The sequence below is a fragment of the Odocoileus virginianus genome, chromosome 25 (assembly GCF_023699985.2).
Source record: "Odocoileus virginianus isolate 20LAN1187 ecotype Illinois chromosome 25, Ovbor_1.2, whole genome shotgun sequence".
Lineage (NCBI taxonomy): Eukaryota > Metazoa > Chordata > Mammalia > Artiodactyla > Cervidae > Odocoileus > Odocoileus virginianus.
The window spans coordinates 45,962,995-45,980,783 of NC_069698.1; the positions used below are offsets into that span (position 1 = coordinate 45,962,995).

Here is a 17,789-nt window from a genome sequence, read left to right on the forward strand (position 1 = left end):
ACTGCAGTCATGCTCTCCCGGCCCGTTTGCTGGAATAGACACAGACACGGATTGGGTCACGCTGAAGACATTCCTGTCTTGTGAAGCAAGTCTGTTTGTATTTTAGGTTTGCCAGGACTAATGAATTAAAACATTTGGACGCTCCGCAACTTGCTGTTTATCAATGCCTCTTGACAGGAGGAGGGTTTTTCTTTTGCGCTTGCTTTTTCTAGAAGCATGACAACATCCTGGCTGCGGGAGAGGCAGGGAAAGGAGAGAGGGGTCGTGGAGGGAAGCGGACCAGGGGGAGGCCCCGCGGGACGCCGGGGTCTGGGGGACGGCAGGTAGCAGCGAGCCGCCCTCCCAGCTGTCCCCGCTGCTCAGATTGTCAGGCTGCTATGCGGCAGGTGCAGCCTGCCCTGCCTCCAGGCCTCTCCTCCACAAAGGCAGCGACCGGCCAAGGCAGCGGCTGGCCCTGGATTACTCGAGTCCAGACACTCGGCTAAGTGAGGTAAGGCGACAGGTGTGAAAGGCCAGCGAAACGCTCAGAGCACCAGCAACTTCACCAAAGCTCTGCTACCGCCCCGAGGAGGAATCAGCCCGTTTCCCCCAGGCGGTGTGATGAAAAGGCAAGTGGGTGCAGGGGCTGACACCGTGTGGAACTCCAGATCCACCCAACGTTGCCGCCCGCCATCCTTTGGGAGGCAGACAGATGTTCTCCGTCGTGTGGAGGGGAGGGGCTCTCGTTAGCTGTGTTGATCAATTTCATCCCCCCACCCCCCCCACCCCCACCCCTGGGCTGGAAACCCTGCCAGGGATCTATCTACAAAACCCCCGGAGGCACATTTCCACCCCTTGTGGTTTATGCCTTGGTGCAGGAAAGCACTGGGAGATTTAGCCAAAGGAGGAGTGAAGCTTTTCACCCTCAGATGTTCCGATAAAATGGTTTGGTGATGGTACAGGGTGTGATGATAAGACTTTTTCTTTTGGCTGCAACTTTAAGGGGATTTTTATTGTTTGTTTTGTTTAATTTGAGACAGTCTGTTCTATTCCCTAGGAACAGGTGGCTAACGAGATGGTTGATTCTAACCAGACGAGACTACACACAAATGTATGTCAGAGCTAAGATAAAGCAAATTTTGAGTCAAGTAACAGTGATTTTATATTACCCTTTTCTTGAGTCGAATGTTTCATGTTAATACTTTTTTCTAACTTAGAATGACATGACTTGGAGTGCTTTATGGTTCAGTGCTACTTGGAGTGTTAAATGAATGGGCCAACTATGATTCTAACTGGGTGATAAACAGTTGCTGGTTTTTCTCCAAAGCTATACTAGGTGTTTAATATAAGCTTGTTGTCTTTTCATGTACTGGGTAAGATGATTCCATATGTATGTATGTCTAAATATACATATATCTATATATGCATTTGCTTTGAATCTATAAATAATTGTAAAAACAAAATTTGGTTTTCTGGAACACTATTTTTAGATAGAGAAAAGTTATGGGAAAGAATCAGAAACCTTGCTGTGAGAAAATGCCCTACTACAGCAGTTCCCAGAATCTCACTAAGGATGGGTAAATAGATGATTTGTATTTTGCCATTTTTAGAAACATTTTCCTTAAAATATCATTTGGAGTTTTTGGTTTACTGTCTCCATGAGAAGGAAAATAGAGGGCTTAGGGGGATGCTTGATTAAAAATAGAGATGTTAAATATATGGGTTTAAATGACAAGGATATTGTGTATTTATAATAACATCTTTTCCTAGTTCCATTGAATAAAAACAATCAAATATCTTTGTTAAAATGTATTTGGGCTAAATTCTCTTATTTTAACAAAGAAATAGTCATATATTTTCACCCACCCCAACCCATCTTATCTGTAGTATGTTTTTCCATTCATTTCTATCTTAGTTTATTAATTCAATGATAATTTAGTAGGTGGGGTGGGGTATGCATAGGATGTTTTAGGATTTGTCTTTTGCTTATATTTTATGTTGTCTTTTGCTTTTATCATATCTACTTTAGAAATGTTTGATAGACTTATAGGTAGTTAATCAGATATTTAAAGCATATACTATTCATAATATAACGGGGGAATGTCTTTAAGTAGTCTTTAGTAGTAGTCACTGAAATAATTCCATGATACGATACTCATTTCTTACCACTCCCAGATCAATAATTCAGATCCAGTTTAGGCTTCTGAGTGTGAAGAGCTGTCTGATGCCTTCTTAAGATTCTTTATCCCCCTCAAAAATAAAGCACTATGTAAAACTTCAAAGGGCCAGGGCTGGACAGGTCAGTGTAGGGGATATTAAAAAAAGTGAGGTGGGTGGAGGTTTTGCTCCATCCTATAAATCTCATTCTAGATGTATTTCCAAAGCAAATTTTTTTTTATAAGCCAGAAAAAGAATTTTAAATGCAGCAGGTGTAGGGAAAGGAAGCTAGGAGCTAGAAACAGCTTTAAAATAAGAAAACATTGTTTACTAATTTTCTTTTCTAATTTCCAAAGGGCTCTGGGACGATGTTGGATAAAGTGACCATGGGTCTCTCTTGTCCTTGCAGCTGGAAGACCCAGAGGAAGGCCAAGGCTCAGGTGCCCACATGATCAGCACAGCCAGGGTACCTGCTGATAAGCCAGTACGCATCGCCTTCAGCCTCGACAATGCCGCAGGTATGCTCTGCTCTGAGGAAAAGCGCCCCCCTACCACCACCCCGCCTGCTGCCTTCTTACCATCATCTTTTCCACGAAGCATATTTAAAAATCATGCCTGGGGAGTTCCCTGGCGGTCCAGTGGTTAGGACTCTGCACCCCCTGTGCAGGGGCCACGGGTTCGATCCTTGGTCAGGGAACTAAGATCTTGCATGCTGCATGACCTAAAAAACAGCATGCCTGGAATGACCCAGTGATGGGGAATGTGATTTTTTTTTTTCACGCCGTGTTGAAGTGTGGCTTCCAGAAATCCCTCTGGTGATGTGTCCACCTCCAAACCTTGGGTGGTTCGAGTGAATTTCTTTTTCACTTTCTCCATTTTCGCTTTCTCTTATTATAAAATTCATGAAGCTATAACAATTTCTAAGGAGAGCAAATTATGTCATTGTTCAAACTGCATGAGGAAACGTGTACTAAGAGCTGGCAGTTGGCTAGGTAAGATAAAAATATCACTGTCCAGGTTCCAGCAGCATTTCCTGAAACCCAGTTCCAAATGCTGGTTTCTCGTGGCGCTCCCACACGTCCGGCTAAATAAACAGACTCCGTCGGGAGTGATGAATGGGACAGGTGAGGCGGACCCTCTTGAAATAGTTCGGTCTGAGGTGAGGCTGCCATACTTAGAGCCCTGTGTCCTGGCTTCTTCAGTGACCTCTTAACACGCATATTCAGTTGCACCTCCCTCGACAGGGGACCCCAGGTGGTGTGAGGTCACAGCCGCGAGGAAGGGAAGGCTTGGGTTTCTTCCACTGGCATCAGCTTTTGCTTGTAGTCTAATGTCATCCGTTACAGTCACATAATCATACACCTTAAACCACATGATCATTTAAACCTTAGATCTTCTGAGAATTGATTCTTTCCTTCCTTCCTTTTCTTCCTTCCTTCCTTCTTTCTTACGGTGCTCCTGGGGGAAGGAACACTTTACAAAGTAATGATTGAAAGGGGACGAAGTAATCCAGAGTAAGGATCTGGGCTCTGTGATGTCTGACATTACACAGCCCGTTCAGACTTGACTATGTGTGTGCAGTCGCTCAGACGTATCTGACTCTTTGCGACCCCATGGACTGCAGCCCACCAGGCTCCTCTGTCTGTGGAGTGTTCCAGGCAAGGATACTGGAGTGGGTTGCCATTTCCTTCTCCATAAGACTTTACTAGACTGCCTGATTATGGGGGTGACAATTACCCTGGGGTTCCCAGACTGTGCAGCCCCAGTGGCAGATTCGTTCTAGAGGTGAAAGAGGTGAAGCCTTGATTCTTCATCACCTACTCTGCTGACACTTTTCCCGTGGCTGCTGTTATGCTGTATTCCCACTCAATGTTGCCCTGAAAGACAATGGTGAAGGGAAATCCTCCCAACTGGCTAATCCACCCATCCCAGCTTAGAAATGACAATGACTATCAATTGCATTTGTCTTTTCATTAGACTTTCATTTATACTATTTCTGATCTTTGGAATAACCATGCTATGTACCTATTAGTATTCTTAATTTGCAGAGACAAAGATTGAAGTCCAGAGACCACACTGTTTATAAATAACAGAGTTATGATTTAAACTCACATCCCTGAACTGGACTGTTTAAACCCTCCCCATTATTCCAAGCTGCATCTCTAAGAAGAAAAAGAAAACTACATGTGTAGGGAGAAAGAGTCTGTAAGAACTCTCTGTACTTTCTACTCAATTTATCTATAAACCTAAAACTGCTCTAAAGAATAGAGTCTCTTGTTAAAAACAAAACAAAAAGAAAAACCAAACAAAAAAAAGAAAAGCTCCTTCTGTTTTTATGCATTTCATAAATGCAAGATTTTGAGGAATAACAAGTGCTTGACTGGCTGGCTCTCAAGACAGACACATGTAAACCCAAACTCCAGGGAGAAAGAAAATGTACAATTTTCTTCCTTGTGTTTGTGTTCCACATGAGTAAGACAAGTCCTGTTACAATCAACAGAGTTACAGAGAAAATGTAGTATATAAAGCTTGTTTGTTCTAAATAGTATGATTATGTCATAATTTGGAATGACACAAATAAATGTTCCCTCATTTTCATTTAAACAAAATTTAATTTCTGTACAGAAAAGAGCCAAGGAGAGGGGGCCCTTGCTGTCTGGGTTGCATGAATAGATTCTTCCTTGAAGTACAAGGTGTACAACTTGTAATTAATTTAGCACCATCTTTTGAGCACTGAGAATTCCTGCATACTTTTCATCAGTCAATTTTGATTGGTTTGTTCCAATCTCTTTCAAATCTCCCAAGAATGTCCACTTCTGAAATTCATGGTTTTTTTTTTTTTTTATATGGAAGCTTCCAATAAGGGTTGTCATTTATTTCACTTAATTCCTGCCTTTTACCCCTACAGAAGGATGCTCATGAAGTTTTATGAACAACCTTCTAAAATTAAATTTTGAAAAGGATCAATGCATTCCTATAGCTCTAGAAAAGGCACCTAACTAGAGAATCCAAGGCAGGAGCTAGAGTTCCCTGTTTCTCCATCTTTCTTAAAATAATCATCTGAGAGCACTCTTCAAAAATATATGTCCCATGGCCCTACTCCTACTGCAGTAAGTTCCGACTGAAGTCCAGCAATCTGTATTTCCTATGCACCTGCAGTTACAAGTGTACAGAAAGATGCTTTGCAAACACTTGGGGCACTCCCTCCGAATTCTTGAGTAAGGAGTGTGCAGAGTGTCACACCATGCAACACTTGCCATCTCATGCACTGTGCGTGCCTTTTGAATTCCAGCGCATGTGTTCTATAGACCACACATGTAGGGGGGAAGCAAAGGAAAACATCTCATTTATAATAAGTGAGAAAACCAAGTAAATTTTAAAAAGTAATTCCATATTTTTGAATTTATTGTAGGGAGTAAGGAGAGTCCACGAGAAAAGTCACATCTTTGTCTGTTGACTTGTTCATTTCTCATGAGCCTAATTCAGTGCTTATTCCTCTAGTCAGCTTTTATTTTGCTTCATGTTTTTCTGAGACAATTTAGTGTAAAAGTTAAGGGCCTAGGGCTTTGGAACTAGTGAGGGGTCGTTTCCAGATTCATTTCCATCATGGTTTGTGTGATCTTGTGTAAGTCACTCAACTTTTCTGAACTTCAGTTTCCCATATGTGTCTAGTAATAACTCACAGAGTTATTGGAAGAATTAAATAACACTATATAGATAACGAGGGCTTCCCAGGTGGCTCAGTGGTAAAGAATACGCCTTCAGTGCAGGAGATGTGGGTTTCATCCCTGGGTGGGGAAGATCCCCTGGTGAAGGAAATGAAAACCTACTTCTGTATTCTTGCCTGGGAAATCTCCCTGGACAGAGGAGCCTGGTGGGCTATAGTCCATGGGGTTGCAAAGAGTCAGACACGATTTACTGACTAAAGCAATAACAATAATATAGATAAAGCATTTAGCATCATGCTTGACATGAACTGAGGACTAAACTAGCCCCTGTGTTTGTGATGACTGATTCTGGAGTTAAAGCAAAGTGTAAACCACGAGGCAGCTTTGTATTTCCCCTACATCTCACACTTCTGCCGCTTGTCAAGGTAGGGTTTATAGGATGAATGAGCTGCAAATATTTAGCGACTCATTATCCACTTGGTGGATTGTGGGTGTCTCTGTTTCTGATCTTATTAATTAGCTGAGTTTTACTTAGTTTCTGTATTTCTAGCTCTCTGTCAAAGTCTGGTGGGCTCTGCAACAGAGAAGTACAATGAGATCTATGGGTTTTAAAAGGCAGAGAGATTTGGGGAAAAATCTGTCACCCAGAGCAGATCGGTACAGCTGTGTGATGTGATAATCATCCTGGGCTTGAAGCCTGGTAGGGTATAGAAAGAGAGTGTAGGAAAGATACCATTTCTGGAAACCAGGTGTTAAAAAAAGGAAGCTCCACATCTTCTGGGGTTTCCCTGGTGGCTTAGCAGTAAAGAATGCGCCTACAATGCAGAAGATGTGGATTTGATCCCTGAGTGGGGAAGATCCCCTGGAGAAGGAAATGGCAACCCACTCCAGGTTCTTCCCTAGGATAATCCCAGGGACAGAGGAGTCTAGTAGGCTATTGTCCAGGGGGTTGCAAAGAGTCGGACATGACTTAGTGACTAAACAACAATAACAACACATCTTTTTAACAATTCTTCTTTTCTCCTTCAGACAGAAATCATGAGCAAAACCTAAGTCAGGAAGAGCACAGTTTGTTCAGGAAATTCTTAAACTCTCTTCAACTGGAGCAGAGGTCTGAACTATGGAAGTGTAACCTGACATTTACCAAGCCCCTGTCTGAGCTGGGCGTTTTGCTGGGGTCTTGTGTAGAAAGTTTGATTGCAGTTCAGTTCAGCCGCTCACTTTGTTTTAGATAGTAGTAAATTAGCATTACCAAGTCAATCTTCAGAGTGCAATGAAAGAATTTGTTTTGATCAGAAGCAGCAGAGTGTCAAGAATTCTTGAGCAAGGGAGTAATATGATGAAAATGGTAAGCGTTCAGTTGAAATAGCCTGGAATGTGAGGATATGAGAGAATGGAAGAGGCTTCTTATCATGGCACACAGATAAAGTGGTGAAAGCCTGGATTAGAGAATGGGATGGGATGACTGAATTCAGAGTACATTTTGAAGGAAGGGTTGGAAAGACTTGGTGACAGACTGGCCTGGGAGATGGGGAATTGATCATTGATAGCAAAATGAGCCACAAGTCTCCAAAAAGACTATGGACCTCCAAGGAGTTAAATAAAGGAAGTGCGTTTTTAGGGGAAAAAATAAATACCTTTTAAAATACAATCACCATTTCTAGCCTAACATTAGAATGCTTTATTAAGTAACATTTAGCTAACCTTAACTCTCAGAGGCAGCAAGGCCTGTCTTTCTTTTTTTCTTTTTTTTTTAAAGAATATATTTCATTGGAACGTCCCTGGCAGTCCAGTGGTTAAGACTTTGTCTTCCAATGCAGGAGGTGTGGGTTTAATCCTTGGTTAGGGAGCTAAGATCTGACATGGCTCTGGGCCAAAAAACCTAAGTCATGAAACAGAAGCAATACTGCATCAAATTCAATAAAGACTTTAAAAATGGTCCACATTAAAAAAAATCTTTAAAAAATTTAATTTTAATTTATTTATTTGACTGTGCTATGTGGCTTTGTAGGATCTAGGAATCTCAGTTTCCAGACCAGGGATCAAACCTTGATCTTGTACAGTGAAAGCTTGGAGTCTTAACCACTGGACTACAAGGAAATTCCCAGCAATGCTTGTCTTTAAGAAACCAATAATATAACTTGTATTGCCTCCAAACTTCAAATTCCAAGAGTTGACTTTCTAAATAGGGACTTTCACGGAGTCAGTTTTTGTCAACAGAAAATGTGCAGAAGAGAAATATGGATCACATCTCTTAGGTTATTAGGGAGAATAACCTGGCCCTTCTCCAATTAGAATTTAGAGTCGAATGGACTTGAGGATTTGATGTTAATTACTTGAGAATTTTCCTTATCTTCAGTGGAGCCAAAATCTGGCACACTGTTGAAAAAATCTAGGCCTTGGCTTTAAAAAAAAAAAATTCTTATTATTATAGTCAGAGATACTTACTATTTAGAGTCAGAGATATAAGCCCAAGCTCATAGCTTTCAACATTTAAAAAAAAAAATCTGGGTATGATTTCATTAGAAGACATTTAGTTAAAAAAATCAAGACTCACTCTGTTTATGTAAACTGTTTTTTACCCACAATCGGGTGTTTTGTATGGCAGTGGGAATTAGGTGGAGTAGCTGAAACAACTATCCTTGACTCCAGTTTAACTGCATATTATATGAATGTCTCTTTGGAAGCAAGATTTACACCTCAAAGCTAGCTCTCGGCAAAACTAATACAGGTGGAGTGCCTCTTGCCACTGTTTGCTTCCTTTGGCCTTTTCTACCTGTGGTACCTTTTGGTGTTGTTTCTCTCTTCCTCTGCAGGGTCCCAAAGCTTCTGTACTCCCTTCTCTTCACATGTCAATCCTTGTTTTCAGGAAAGACTCTGGAAAACCTCATTCAGGCTAAGCCATAAGTAAATGTCAAGACTGACCCTTTTTTCTCTCTCGGTGTGTTTGTGCGTATCCATGGGGGAATCAGTAGGAAGCCTAAGGATCAAGTTCCCACGGGAATTCTACCAGCCAGCTTGGTAAGGGTGGCATTTGAGGACGTGGGCATTTTCCTGAGTCACATTCTGTCCCACTTCTGACCTTACTTTGAGTTCATCTCTGCATGAACGGACAACAATCAGCTGAAAACCACTCAAGCTCTTAGAAGTGGGGGCATGATCTCCTATATTTATATCATTTACGGCAGCGGTCCACAAGCTTTTTGGCACCAGGGACCAGTTTCATGGAAGACGATATTTCTATGGAAGGAGGGGTAGGTTTTGGGGTGATTCATGCACATTACATTTGTTGTGCACTTTATTTCTGTTATTATTGTGTTAGTTCCACCTCAGATCATGACGCTTTGGATCCCAGGTGTTGGGGATCCCTGATCTATAGAGCATAGAGTAGGGAACCCTAGTAGAACTTAATAAATACTATAAAATCTATAATACCACATCTATAACCCCTTGGAGTTCGTTCTTCTGATACCAGGTGAAGATTTTTTGAGATACAGCTGGATTTATTGGTTGGAATCTGTTGCTGAAGGCTGTAAAGGAAAGATCAGAATGGAAATGAGTGCTTATGGAGTTCCTGGGTGCTTTTGCTTGTGCTAGCTCATCAATTTAGTCCAAGTGACAACTCTACTGAAAAGATGTTACTATACCCATTTTACAGAAGTGGAAATGTTGGTTAAGGAAGGTTAAATAACTCGTGAGGTGCTAGTGGTAAAGAAATCACCTGCTAATGCAGCAGACAGAAGAGACGCGAGTTTGATCCCTGGGTCGGGAAGATCCCCTGCAGGAGAACATGGCAACCCACTCCCGTATTCTTGCTCGGAGAATCCCATGGACAGAGGAGCCTAGCGGGCTACAGTTCATGGAGTCTCAAAGAGTTGGACATGACTGAAGCGACTTAGCACACAGACATTCTAATCAAGCAGCTGATGTAAATAATGGGAAGGGAGTCAAAGCCAGGCCCTTGGGGTTAATTTTACTTTATTACCCATTTAGAAGTAGGGGCCAGGTGGCACAGTGGTAAAGAATTTCCCTGCCAATGCAGGAGACACAAGAGACGAGGGTTCATTCACTGGGTTGGGAAGATCCCCTGGAGGAGGAAATGGCAAACCGCTCCGGTATTCTTGGCTGGAAAATTCCATGGACAGAGGAACCTGGCCAGTTATAGTCCACGGGGTCGCAAGGAGTCAGACACGACTGAGCACAAGCAAATAAAGAAGGGATCCGGGTAATAAAAGAAAGAATGTTACTATCAGCAAGTGTCTTCCCTAGTGGTCCTGGGAAATGATGAAGGAAAGGTAGTTCAGATACGTTTTCATGGAGTGGGAAAGAAGGGAGAGGTAAATTTTATTTAGTGGTGTGCTGAGAAATAAATATATTTCCAAAGGGCTCTTGAAACTCATGTTTCTGAGTGAGTGACTATGTTTCTCAGCTGAAAGTGAAAGTAAAGTCACTCAGTTGTGTCCGACTCTTTACGACCCCACTGACTATAGCCCACCAGGCTCCTCTGTCCATGGGATTTTTCAGGCAAGAGTACTGGAGTGGGTTGCCATTTCCTTCTCCAGGGGATCTTCCTGACCCAGGGATCGAACCTGGGTCTCCAGCACTGCAGACAGAAGCTTTACTGTCTAAGCTACCAGGGAAGCCCATTTCTAAGTTAAATAAGTCCAAAAATTCTTACAAAAGGATAAATCAATAAGCTTCACAAAATGATAGCTACAATAATAGTGACTAGATGAGTGTTTCATAGAAACTTAATCAGGTCTCTCCATGCAGAGAAATATCACTCAGTCTATTTGATATGTGATCTTGTTTGCCTGATAGTTTTAGGTGCTGGTTAAGGTAACATGGTGATTTTTACTAATTGACAACCTACTAGGTATCATACCAATATCATACCAATATGATAAAAAGGTATCATACCTTTGTCCATATCCATATCTCTAGTCCTAATTTTATGGGCCCTGAAAATTCAATGTGTATTAAAGCAGTCTCATCTCTAATGTTTAACAGGCAGAAAACAAAGTTTAAAAAAAGGTGAAGTGTTTCAAAATGATACACTATGATACACTTTTTCTCTAACAAGAACCATGCTATCTATAAATCTTAAAATAGGTTCTTGATGTATTAGTAATGTGAGTTGGCCGCCCTATGTCATTTATTTATTTCTAAAAATAATGTGAATCTTTATTTAGATTTCAAACGAAAGTACTCAAAAGACTTTTCATGTCTAAGTTAAAAATTTTTTAAAACATTATTTTATATAATGTTTGCTTTGATAGGGAAGTAAAGAGAAACCCTTTTAAAATTCAGATTTGAATGAAGAGATTAAACCTTAAAGACCCAAAGTTATGGCCACAACAGGGAAATCTTTAACTTGGCATCAGTTCAGTTCAGTTCAGTTCAGTTGTTCAGTCATGCCCGACTCTTTGCCACCCCATGAATCGCAGCACACCAGGCTTCCCTGTCCATCACCAACTCCCGGAGTTTACTCAAACTCATGTCCATCGAGTCAGTGATGCCATCCAGCCATCTCATCCTCTGTTGTCCTCTTCTCCTCCTGCCCCCAATCCCTCCCAGCATCAGGGTCTTTTCCAATGAGTCAACTCTTCGCATCAGGTGGCCAAAGTATTGGAGTTTCGGCTTCAGCATCAGTCCTTCCAATGAACACCCAGGACTGATCTCCTTTAGGATGGACTGGTTGGATCTCCTTGCAGTCCAGGGACTCTCAAGAGCTTTCTCCAACACCACAGTTCAAAAGCATCAATTCTTCTGCACTCAGCTTTCTTCACAGTCCAACTCTCACATCCATACATGACCACTGGAAAAACCATGGCCTTGACTAGACGGACCTTTGTTGGCAAAGTAATGTCTCTGCTTTTTAATATGCTGTCTAGGTTGGCCAGAACTTTCTTTCCGAGGAGTAGGTGTCTTTTAATTTTATGGCTGCAGTCACCATCTGCAGTGATTTTGGAGCCCCCCCAAAATGAATTCTGACAATGTTTCCACTGTTTCCCCATCTATTTCCCATGAGGTGATGGGACCAGATGCCATGATCTTAGTTTTCTGAATGTTGAGCTTTAAGCCAACTTTTTCACTTTCCTCTTTCACTTTCGTCAAGAGGCTCTTTAGTTCTTCACTTTCTGCCATAAAGGTGGTGTCATCTGCATATCTGAGGTTATTGATATTTCTCCTGGCAGTCTTGATTCCAGCTTGTGCTTCTTCCAGCCCAGCATTTCTCATGATGTACTCTGCATTTAAGTTAAATAAGCAGGGTGACCATATATAGCCTTGATGTACTTTTCCTATTTGGAACCAGTCTGTTGTTCCATGTCCAGTTCTAACTGTTGCTTCCTGACCTGTATTCAGGTTTCTCAAGAGGCAGGTCAGGTGGTCTGGTATCCCCATCTCTGAGAATTATCCACAGTTTATTGTGATCCACACAGTCAAAGGCTTTGGCATAGTCAATAAAGCAGAAATAGATGTTTTTCTGGAACTCTCTTGCTTTTTTGATGATCCAGCGGATGTTGGCAACTTGATCTCTGGTTCCTTTGTCTTTTCTAAAACCAGGTTGAATATCTGGAAGTTCACAGTTCACGTTTTGCTAAAGCCTGGCTTGGAGAATTTTGAGCATTACCTTACTAACGTGTGAGATGAATGGAACTGTGCAGTAGTTTGAGCATTCTTTGGGATTGCTTTTCTTTGGGATTGGAATAGGGTGAGTTAAATTATATAGAGTACTGAATTACTCTAATTCAGTAATTAGAGTCAGTGATCTTGATCTTATCTGTTCTCTTTGGATTATTCAGATGATGAAGATAATACCCTTAATCCCTACCATTATACATATACTCACACATGCCAGCATGCACACACACACACACACACACACACACACCCCTTCTCTCGCCGTTACAACTTTCGCTGAATTTATGGTGAAAAGATGGAAAGTAAACGCGATTATATCAAGCATTCATTATTACTACTGATTATTTCCTAGGTGCTAGGCTTTAGGCTAAATGATTGACATATAAATTCCTTTACTAATAATCAATTTCTGAGGCAGAGAATGTCACACCCATTTTGCAGAGAAAACTGAATCTCCAAGAGACGCTGATCTTCCACTCTCACCACTTAAAGAGTGGCCAATTCGAGATTCAAATGCAGGTCTGTCTATCCTACCAAGTGGCCCTGACCCATGTCCTTAGTGGTTAGGACAACCACAGGCAAACAGTAATCAGGAAAGGTTTTGGATAGCCTCTGCATTGTGGCTACCACCCAAACTCTTGCCTCTCTAGTGTCAACTTGCCCCTGGTGTATCTTGAAACACCATCTCCTGGGCACCAGCACCAAGGGTTGTCCTGTAGGCAGGACCACAATTTGTGGAGGCACAGTGCAAAAATTCTGGGGCTCTTTGTTCAAAAATTACTAAGAATTTCAAGACAGCGTACCCAGATCATCAAGCCAAGTGTGAACTGCCTGGGCGAAGGGCAATTGCGATTGTGCGGGTGCATTCCCAGGAAGCCGGCTCTGACTGCCGGACGTGTAGACGCATTGAATGGATTCTATGCCAGCTGTCTCTCAGCTTCTTGGTTGGGGAGTGGAGTGAGGCTTGGGAATATTCTCTGAACGTGACTTCTTCCTCTCCTGAGGTCATCTTCTCTGGGTGGAAAGCTACACTTGTTTTACCAAGGATTTCGAGTTTGGAAGCCTAGATAGACTTAGTTGTATGTAGGATTGAGGACACAGGGGTTGGGGGGTAGGGGGCGATGGTTGACTCCAGAATCCAGTCAAGATGTTGTCTAGAGCAGTTGTTCTCAAACACTGGTTCATAGACATGGTTTGGTTTTGATGAAGTTTTCCTATCTGATGTTAAACAAAAGAAATAAGAACATGGTAGTGTGTGTGTGTGATTATGTGTGTCTATAAAGCTTAATTTATCCAATGTTATTGTTGTCATGGGGCTTCCATGGTGGCTCAGATGGTAAAGAACCTGCCTACAATGAGGAGGCCTGGGTTCCATCCCTGGGTTGGGAAGGTCCCCAGAGGAGCCTGGTGGGCTGCAGTCTGTGGGGTCACAGAGTCAGACACAGCTGAGTGATACACAGACAACGCACACAAAAGGGCATGGTTCCCAGTGTTTTGGGGAATGTGTTCCTGGCTCATGAAGTACAAATGTATGGGAAACTGTGGGGCAGAAGGTGGAGAAGCACAGGGCAGAGGTGAGGAGCCCTGGGGTGACACCGCTTATGAGACTCCTTTCCCTTCTTGGGGCCCTTTGTCTCCAGCTCTGCTCTGAGAATCTGGGACCAGATGATTGCCCAGTCCCTTCCAGCTGCAGCATTCTCTGAGAGCTCTGGCCGCATAGCTCTAATTACTAAATATCAGCGAGGATTTGGGTTACAGACCCAATGGGTCTTGCTTATCCCATTCATGGAGAAACCCAGAGCAGACAATTTAAGGAAATCTGAAACAGAATAACCACCGAAGCAATCCAACAGCTGCTAAATAGATGCTTAGACAAGCCCATCATAAAATGTACTATGGTATGTCATAATGGTTGGGATACCAATCAGAAAGTTCTATCTTAAGTACCATTGACTTAGTCACATTGTGTTTGCAAAACAGGCAGTGAACATCTGTTTATTAAAAAAAAAATGCCTCTTTCATTCTTTCCTTTATCTTTCATCCTTTTATAAATTCCTGGGGATACATTTAGCTCGATCCATCAAGCCCATAGTGCCATTTTGAAGAGGAAGCCTATGAATTATTTTCTTAGTGCATTAAAAATGTGATGAAGTGATGTGCCAGTTGACCACAGAACCTTAGTCCCTGCCTTGAATGTAATAGGTAGTCAATAAATATTTGGTAAATAAATACCTTTTAAAAGATGTACTAGCATTCTGATTTTTATCACATTATAAACATATCTAGCAGCTACTCTCCTTTATTTCTTTTTTTAACAAAAGCCAAATTTGCCAATGGGGTGTCTTACATAGCTACTGTACACTCTACTCTGTGCTTCTGGAATTGTCAAAACAAACCTAACTGCACTTAGGAACTCCGATCTGATATCACTGTCAAAATGTTTTACAATGATTTGGCCAAATGTTTGTGGAACAGCTGTGCTACTAGTCTGCCTGAGTCATTTTTCTTCTTTCATTTTGGCCCGATCCAGTGATTCATTATTCTGCTTTTAGAATATTTGCCTATTTTTAAAACCAGTCAGAGAAGGCAGCCACTGTTTAAAAGTAAACACACCACACATCAACTTGGAGCAGCTTTGTAAGCAGCTTTGCAAGCCCTGAAATTTCTGGCTGGCAGGGATGCCAGCTAAACCAGATGGCATCAGGCAGTGAAATACAGGACTGGCTTTCAAACACGGTCGATTCCTTACATCTGTCTTTGCTTTTCTTGTTTCTGCTGTCATTTCCTGCTTGGATTAATCCAGCCCGATCCATTCCTTAACAAAAATCTTGCCTTTATTTTCCAAAATATTTTTTATGTGTTTATTTCTATGTCAATCAATCAGACTTTTTTTTCCCCCCAACTCTAGGATTCAATCTTAAGCCTTTTCTTATCTGCAAAATTGTCAACTTGGTTCCATATATGTGCTTCTATCATATAGTGTATCAATAATGAAAGATTTTTATAATGGGCTTTATTAATCCTGAGTCACACCAGATATTTGCTATTTATTATAGTAATAAAGATGAATAATTCCCCTCTCCCCTTTTTATAGTTAAGCAGGAAGGAGCGTGACTTCACAGGAGCAAGGTGGATTAAGTCCCAGGAAGCCTTGAGTTCCATTCCTGGGTTGTCTTTTAGAATTCTAGAATGCACTGTCTGCTCTAGTACTTCATAGGAGTGGTTTCTCCTCCTAACAAGTGCCTGTTCATCTATGACTATTAGGGTTGGGGTGCCAAAGAAGAATACTTTGGTTCCCATTTACCCATGCCAAACAGTGTTGCTGGCCTTGAGCTCAATGAGCCGAAATAATCATGATTTGGGTTCTTGCTGATGTTTAATCTCTGTGCGGGGCTTCCCTGGTGGCTCAGAGAGTAAAGAATCTGCTTGCGGTGCAGGAGGCCTGGGTTCGCTCCCTGAGTTGGGAAGATTCCCTGGAGAAGGGAATGGCAACCCACTTCAGTATTCTTGCCTGGAGAATTCCCTGGAAAGAGGAGCCTGGCGGGCTACAGTCCGTGGGATCGCAAAGAGTCAGACACGACTGAGTGACTAACACTTTCCTCTTTGAGTTATGAATGTTTTACTGGAGTAAATTTAAATGCACCTTAAACCAAAATCTGTTTTACAAACGATAGGTTTTATAATAAAGGCTACCTCCAAAGAGCCAGTAGAAACAAGGACTATTTCTTTTTAAAAAAAATCCTGTTTTTTGTCCAGTTCTTTGCAAATGATGAGATGGATTGAAAAAGTCACAAAATATTGGGCAGAAGTTGTCACTTCTGAGTAGGAAGAGTCCATTCCAAGGATTAGGGGACTGACTGTCCTCATTTCATGGTGAGATGGCCCTCCAGCCTGCAGCGAGGGTATTGGGAAGAAGGTCCCTTGCTCTCTGAAGCTGCATAGCATCAGTGGACCTGGGGGCATTGTCTGGTAGGTACAGGCGCAGATGAATTCACCGTTGGGACCGCACTGTTATTGTCTGAGGCCACTCTTAAGTGGGGGTATTGTTACACTTCTGTTGTTGTTTATTATACCCTTGGCTAAAATGTACCAGATGCTCTTGAGGCATTTGGCAGGGATGAATCCTGTCCTTGTTTGAATTATCTTTCTGGTGATTATCTTTGGTGCTGTGGAAGAAATGTAATCCCTCGGAAACTCGGAACTCTTTGTCTGGAAGAAAGTAAAAGTCATTCTTTGCATCTGACTCTTTGCGATGCTGTGGACCATACAGTCCATGGAATTCTCCTGGCCAGAATACTAGAGTGAGTAGCCTTTCCCTTCTCCAGAGGATCCTCCCAACCCAGGGATCAAACCCAAGTATCCAGCTGGATTCTTTACCAGCTGAGCTACATGGGAAGCCCATACTCTTTGTCTACTGCATTTTATTTGGATTGTGTTGTCAACAAGTGGATAGAGGATGCTCCTTCTGCATTGTGTGTGGACCATATCCCTTCTTGAGTTTCAAACAGAACTTCAACAGTTTTTATAAATGAATTTTGTTATGGTAGTGAGAACATAAAAAAAACCCAGGATCTTTCTTTCTTATAATTTAAAATAGTTTTGGCTTTTCAGTTATTCGTTTAGCTTGTATTTCATCTTATTCTCATAGTCATACCTGGGTTAGGTGTTGTCAGCAGGAAGAGGACTGGAAATGAATGGTGAGTGGACCCACAGGGCCAGAGATCCAGAGGTTCTGCTGACGAGAGGGCTGTCCTTTCGTACCATGGCTAAAGGTCAGAAGTATGTTCTTTTTTAAAAAAAAAATCTTTAAAGACAGTCTTTATTAATGCTAAAATTGCTTTGTTAAGGCTCAACCAGAACCACTACACTTCTATCTTTTTAAAAAAAATATATTTTTCTGTTCAGAATTTTCTCATTTTCTGTTCGTTTATATTTTATGTATTAATTATTTTTGTCCACACCTTGAGGCTTGTGGGATCTTAGTTCTCTGACAAGGAATTGAACCCGCACCCCCTGCATTGGAAGCTTGGAGTCTTAGCCACTGGACTGCCAGGGAAGTCCCCCATAGTTCTGTCTTTATCTGTACAGAATAATAGGATGAACACCAACAGCTACTCACTACTCTAGATCCCATAACTCTTTTAAACTTCCTAGTGAGGGTCAAAATGCTCTATTTCAAGATCATATTGTTCTTGAAAAGCACTTTCTTCTGACTATATGCACAGCTTTTCTTACCATGTGAATCCAACTGGCATGAATTCTGTCAGAAATTCTGCTGTAGAAAACCTTTCCTCTTGCCCAGTGATTGCCTGGTACAATTCCCATAGTCTTTTTGTCTAA

At 41.8% G+C, this 17,789-nt stretch overlaps 1 protein-coding gene across 2 annotated transcripts in view; it reads left to right on the top strand.

The window, feature by feature from the left end:
* The first annotated feature begins 241 nt into the window (after nucleotides 1-241).
* Nucleotides 242-17,789, top strand: part of MAP3K7CL (MAP3K7 C-terminal like) — a 51,098-nt gene continuing 33,550 nt past the window's right edge. The window contains exons 1-3 of one of the 2 annotated variants that reach the window (XM_070455126.1): nucleotides 242-490; nucleotides 1,037-1,090; nucleotides 2,546-2,654. In XM_070455126.1, the coding sequence (XP_070311227.1) occupies nucleotides 1,055-1,090; nucleotides 2,546-2,654 (145 nt within the window). In that variant the 5' untranslated portion in view covers nucleotides 242-490; nucleotides 1,037-1,054. The remainder of the gene's footprint in view (nucleotides 491-1,036; nucleotides 1,091-2,545; nucleotides 2,655-17,789) is intronic. The other variant, XM_070455125.1, reaches the window with a different exon arrangement.